We start from the raw sequence: 6,684 nt of genomic DNA on the forward strand, positions 1-6,684 counted from the left end.
TTTTAATGGGAGTATTTGCCTCCAATCCTAAATGGTAATGTTTTGGCACCAAGGATAACTATATGCATCCCTACCGCAATGACATCTTGTCCTTGAAAATCAAATTATTCATGAAAGAAATTGGGTTTTGATGCTTTTCAAGCACTTGACTTATCTGGAGATTGCCAACTTCATTTTGTTTATCCTGATAATTTTGAATGATGGAGAAAAGGGATAAGAAAATCCTGCTTTTATTGAATGATATGAAAATATTGCCATTATGAGTAACTCTTGAACTGTTTTCTCGCTGATGCTTTTGCAGAGAGCTAGTAGGTGTAACACATGGCTAAACCTCCAAATAGACAATCTTTACAAATGGAGAGTAGTCGCGGATCTCTGTTACAAGAACTCAAGGTAAGCTTCGGCGTCAATGAATGACATGCAAGATATGTTTATGTCATTGTTTTCTAACATTGCTGATGTTTGTCATTTTATTCCTCCTACCGAAGGCATTGCTAGTATGGCAAAATGGTGCATGATCATTGTTTTGAAAAATATCTAAATAGTGCATTCCAGAATCTCTCACATGGATAGAGGTTCTTCTTATTCTTTTTCTCCCTTCTTTCTCAGAAAAAGAGGAAAAACTTTGAGCATAGCATATGTTTGATGCACTGAATCATGTTTTCTTTGATTTGTCAGATTCAATTTGAAGCATGCTACATCCATCTTAGATGCATAATTTATACAACCAATCACTTCTTTGTTTGGAAGTATGTAAAGATCACTTTGCCTGATATATGATTGATTGCAGATAATTTGGGATGAAGTTGGAGAATCTGAAGCTGAAAGGGATAAAATGCTACTTGAGATAGAACAGGAGTGTTTGGAGGTTTATAGGAGAAAAGTTTACCAGGCAAATATGTCTCGAGCTCAGCTGCGGCAGGCTATTGCCGATGCTGAAGCAGAGATTGCAGCCATATGTTCTGCAATGGGTGAGCCACCAGTGCATGTTAGGCAGGTCTGTCAACTCTTTGAATTTCTGGTAGAAAAATAGCAAAGAGAGGATTTTTAAATTTCTGATAGAAAAAGAGCAAAGAAAGGACCAATTTTTTTATCTGATGAATTACTGTTTTATGCAAAAAGGCCAACTTTCTGCATTTTTTATCTATTTGCATGACTGAACACACATGTATATGCATACATACATATATACATGCATGCAATATATATACAGTAGGAAGTGGAACTTTTTTAATCAGAGGTGAACATGGCTATTCACAAAGAGGTGTAATAAAATGACTCATGGAACTCATGGGATGCTCTTACTTGGGATTGCACTGTCAGTGTAATCAAAATGCTGGGAGCTTAAAGGAAGAGCTCAAGGCCATTATTCCAGAGCTAGAGGAGATGAAAAAGAGGAAGAATGATAGAAAGAATCAAATTCTTGAAGTTGTAGAGCAGATAAAGGAGATATTAATTGAGATTAGGCCACCAGGGTATGATTTATCCACTGTGGCTGTGGATGAATCTGCCCTATCTGTGAGAATGCTTGAAGAATTGCATGGGCAGTTACAGCTACTTCAAGAGGAGAAGGTTAGAGCTTATTTCTTAGAAATAATTCTATTTATATAGTTATCAGTTCCATAGAACCTTAACTTTGTTCATTATTTTCTTGAAACTTTTTTTGCTTAATTTTCTACTGCCATAGGCTGACCGTCTGAGAAAGGTCCAGGAGCATCTGAGTACTTTGAGCTCTCTATGTTTGGTACTTAGTATAGATTTCAAGCAAATGGTTGGTGAGGTAGACCCTAATCTGAATGAAACTGGAGGATTCAAAAACACTAGTGATGATACAATTGAAAGGTTGACCTGTGCAATTCACAGATTGCGAGAGATTAAGAGGCAAAGAATGGAAAAGGCAGGTGATTTAGATTAAAATTTCCCATTTTATTAAACAAAATCCATTCTGTTATTTAAAAATCTAAGCTATGACAGCTTCAAGATCTTGCGAGTACTATGTTGGAGCTGTGGAACCTGATGGACACACCAACTGAAGAGCAACAAAGTTTTCAGAGTGTAACATGTAATATAGCTGCTTCAGAACATGAAATAATAGAGCCCGATGCTCTTTCTGTGGACTTCATCAAACATGTGAGTTAATAATCTGAAGTATAGAGATGGCCATCTTTTATATGCTCACTGGCAACATGATTAGCTTGACGGTAAGAATGAAAGCAGGAATGAATCTAAAAATGTAGGTTGAAGCAGAAGTTTTGAGGCTTGAAGAGCAGAAAAATAGCAAGATGAAAGAACTTGTTCTTAGGAAAAAGAGCGAGCTAGAAGAGATTCGTAGACGGGCACATTTAGTAGCAGAAGGAGGTAGTGAAACAGAATTTGCATATGAAGCTGTTGAGAACGGTATTAGTCCGATAATTTCTTTTTAAATTTGTTCTTCAAATCACCAGATTCTGCTTCCTTGAACTTTTGCCCATCTTTTCTATTGCAGGTGATGTTGACTCCTCTTTAGTCCTCGGCCAGATGGAATTTCTAATTTCAGAAGCTAAAGAACAGGCATTCAGCAGGAAAGATATTCTCGAAAGGGTCGAAAAATGGCTGGCAGCTTGCGAAGAAGAGTCTTGGCTGGAGGAATACAATAGGGTTGAATACCAACCCATTTTTTGGTGAAAATTTATCCACTACATGTCTTTAAGTACTTATGTTTGTTTACCTATGGTTCGTTTCAGGATGAGAACCGTTATAGTGCTGGAAGAGGTACCCACCTTGCACTGAAGCGTGCTGAAAAAGCACGCATTCTTGTCAGCAAAATTCCAGGTATGAAGTTAAGCTTTTAACTATAACAGTTTTGGAGACATTTCGATTTCTCAAGCACCAAAAATTAAGGCCATTTGCTGTTTTCTATTTGGAGCAGCAATGGTAGAGGCATTGTCAGCCAAAACAACAGCTTGGGAGAAAGAGAAGGGCAATGAGTTTAAATATGATGGTGTAAGCATTCTTCATGGCTGCATATTTGAATCTTGGTCCACTTTGACAGATGATTCCGAACTAATTATTTATTCTCTTCCTTTTCCCTACTACTTATAGGTCAGCCTTTTGTCGATGCTGGAAGATTACACCACTACAAGGCAGGAGAAAGAGCAAGAGCGAAAAAGACAGAGGGTATTCCCTTATCATTACAAGTATCAAACTTGAATAGAATCCTCACTGCTTGGCTCACATTTGTAACATAATTTTGATGCAGGATCAGAGGAGGCTTCAGGGTCAGCTTACTGCAGCGCAAGAAGCACTTTTTGGCTCTAAGCCAAGCCCTTTGAAAAATGTAAACAAGGTAACTAGGACTTTCTCTTCGGGTCCAAGTAGAAGACCTTCCACGCCAGGAGCTACATCGCAATCCGATTCGCCGCGGTCTGCAAAGTCCTCGCATGCCTACAGGAAGTCTGATGATGGGAGTGGCTTATCTGCTGGTTAGAATCTGCTTTCCTGTAGCATATGTTTTATAAATGTTGCAGCTCAGAATTATCAAGTTCACTATTTTATTTGACAGTGTCACCTGAATGCTTGTAGTCAGGAGAGATCTGGATGCTACGTTCATGTCCCGTAAGCCCTTTGCTCCTTTAGTTTCAGACAGCAACATGCCATCCACACCCACCAAGTGCAATTGTGACAATGCTGAAGAGGAGATCGGTACCCACAAGAGCTGTATGAAGATAGAAGCTACTGCTCCAGTCTCCTTGACTTCTCAAGCTGTAGTTATAGACATGCCCAGGGAGATGGAGTACTCTTTTGAAGAGAGAAGAGCTGGCTTTGTAGTCAAAAGCTCATCTTAAGCATGTAAAGATTCGATACTTCTACTATCGGTTATTTGCAAGTCTTTTTACCCCCTCTCAGTAATTGATGCAAGTCAGTTCTTGTTGGCTTCTTGAAGCTTGATACTTTTAACATATTTCAGGCTCGGATTTAGCTTGTTATTTCCTTTCTCCAAAGAAAAAAAAAAAGCTTGTTGTTTCCAAGGTGACTGTTGAATTATAAGCTAAACTTGAAAAGATTGGATGGTCTTAGTGGCTGTAAAATCATCTTCTACAACCATTTTCAAGTTTCTATGTCATTATCATAGGTTAAAGGAATCCACTCTGGAACTGGTAAAACATTCTCCATGCAGTGGATGCTATTTCTTTTGGTTAAATTTTCCTCTTAAAACATGATAGAATCAAGTTGAATAAGATGATACCTTTGTTGCAAACACGTTTATAATAAGAAATTGTTTAGGATATCACTCTTATAAAAATACAAAAGGCTCCTCTACTTATCTGTAGCAGTGGCAAAACTGGTTGGATAATGGAACTCCACAAAAAATTAGGATTGATCAGTTCGACTTCATTGTCTTCCTTTAATTTGTTCATGCCAATATTATGGTCAGAATGAGATGGTTTCACAGAAAGGAGTTTCATGTGGCTACCTTGCTGAACTTCTTGTAGCGAGTTTGTAGGAAACCGTAAAAATTTATCAATGGAAGTTCTTGTAACTCTAGATCAGATCCCTGAAACTAGGTGGTCCTCATCCCTTGGCAGTGAGGACCTAGTTCACAACTTCTATATTTCTACATGACCTTTAAAGGTACATGGAGAAGGAAGGAGAATAGGTCATCCAAGAAGTTAGAAGCATCATTGAACAAGTGGCATGCTCTTTATGTAAATCCTGCAGACCAGAGACTGTAATTGACCCAAATTTTGATACGTTTCTTGATATAAAACATAATAATAAGCTGCAATAATTGTTTTCTGACATGTAGTACATGAATCCTACAGGAGAAGTTTATTTATAGATGATTCACACCACGTAAGTTATGCATATCTCGCATTTAAATCTCTATGGTCATCACTGATATACATCTGAACATCTAAACCTCATATAAGCAGGCAAAAAGGAATAGAACACTGTGTGACTGCCAAAAAGAAGGCTGGCAAGGTTGCAATTCATAGAGAGAATGGCTTTCTGTACACATCAGTTGTGGTAAGTGTGAAGTGTATGGAGGTCATGTTGATGATATCCATGGCTGGAGCAAAATGATCTTATGGTCAACTAAGCACACAAGGAATGCATGGAAAATAACTTTCTCAACCCACCACCTAGATTGCCTCCCGTCAACAACATGGCAAGTAGTGATGTAAGACACCTGCTCATTGTATCAGTGGAATTTCTGATGGTTGGTTGCGCAAAATTCAATATACTTTTGTACGTGATTCCCCGTATCTTGCTCGATGACCAGGATATAACAGTAAATCATTGCACCTGCTGAGCAGATCCTTGACATGGATTGTTTCATATGAAACATGACAAGTTATATCAGGATAAGATAAAATTTTGAGAATAAGCTATTCAGCATAAGCATGACAAGTTAGATACTTTGTATAAGCTATTCAGCATAAATATTCTTGTTAAACACCCTCCTTGGAAAAGTCTAAGACCCATGTTTACTAATTGATAGCCGCATTAATGATTTAATAGTATCTATTCACTAGATTCATGTGGTAGTACATTTAACAATTTGACAGGACCTTTTAATCTATTGATAGATCCAAAGTTGAATTAAACTGCACACCCACCAATCTGATTGAATTCACTTATGTTTAACAACTCATAGAAATTATTTTGTTGGGATTCACTGCATCATGATTTAGCTTTTGCAGATGAATGCTACTCATGGTCGGTCAGGAAAGTGGAAATGAGCATAGGTTTCATCTTAGATGGGCAAAGAGTGGATATTTCCTATTATCGGTGAGGCTTCATGTCAATGCATGCCAATTTATTTCTCATTTGTACTTGTAATTGGGTAACCCCCCCCCCTCTCTAAGATGATATAGCAAGCTCTAAATTTTTATATTAGTATTTGATTAGTTATATCAAATAGCTAAAAAATGCTCATGGTTTTAGAAAATTTTACTAGGTTTTAGCACAATATAGAGTTGTCCTATCTAAATTTTACTTAAATCAACTCATTCCTGATTTGGAAAACATCTACTAACTTTATTGTATTGAAGAGGATTTTGCCCATTTTTGCCGCCATTGAATAAGAGGACTTCTTTACCACTTGTATCTTTCTATTACCATAATGTGTAATGATCTTTCTATACATTATTTGTATTTTAATATAATAAAATATTTTTAATTTATTATTTTATTTTGACATTAACTATTGGATGGTTTTTCTTAGAAGATTTTTTTCAGATAGTTTTTAATAGCTGTTTCCCAATGAAATTTTCAAATTAGTATCTATATTTCTCTTTCAGGAGATGCCTCTTCGAGGAGACATCTGTTCATGTTTCTATTTTTGACAACCCTTGAGATTATATAAATAAAGTATAATCCTAGGCTATTAGATCATTCCAACCTATTAATTAAAGCATTATCAATCCAAGAGTCGCAAGCTTTATTAAAAGGTTTGTAAGATTTTTCAAAGTTGCTACTTGCAAACCCCAAACAAATTTATTATATCATGGAGCTAGGTGTATTGGCAAAGTTTGATAGCAAACTCATAGACTGAGTGAGGGCAATTAAGACCTTAAAATCATTAGAAAGAGAGTGGTAGATGAAATGGGCAACATGAATATAAATAAAATGTTGTAACAAAGAAGAGGCAAATGGATTTAAACAAGAAGAACCTAGTTTAAATGCCGGATCTCAAAGTAG

General features: G+C 36.8%; 1 protein-coding gene across 1 annotated transcript; it reads left to right on the top strand.

Annotated features, from left to right (window-relative positions):
- Positions 1-321: 321 nt before the first annotated feature.
- On the top strand, positions 322-3,992 carry LOC105054644 (65-kDa microtubule-associated protein 3). Its single transcript, XM_029267778.2, has 12 exons — positions 322-393; positions 791-997; positions 1,324-1,572; positions 1,688-1,897; positions 1,975-2,130; positions 2,238-2,397; positions 2,486-2,637; positions 2,724-2,811; positions 2,909-2,982; positions 3,082-3,156; positions 3,239-3,461; positions 3,562-3,992. Exons 1-12 carry the CDS (start codon positions 322-324, stop codon positions 3,822-3,824), a joined length of 1,929 nt encoding a protein of 642 aa, XP_029123611.1. The 3' UTR covers positions 3,825-3,992.
- The last annotated feature ends 2,692 nt before the right edge of the window (positions 3,993-6,684 follow it).

This window comes from Elaeis guineensis, chromosome 12 (assembly GCF_000442705.2).
Source record: "Elaeis guineensis isolate ETL-2024a chromosome 12, EG11, whole genome shotgun sequence".
In the NCBI taxonomy this organism is placed as follows: domain Eukaryota; kingdom Viridiplantae; phylum Streptophyta; class Magnoliopsida; order Arecales; family Arecaceae; genus Elaeis; species Elaeis guineensis.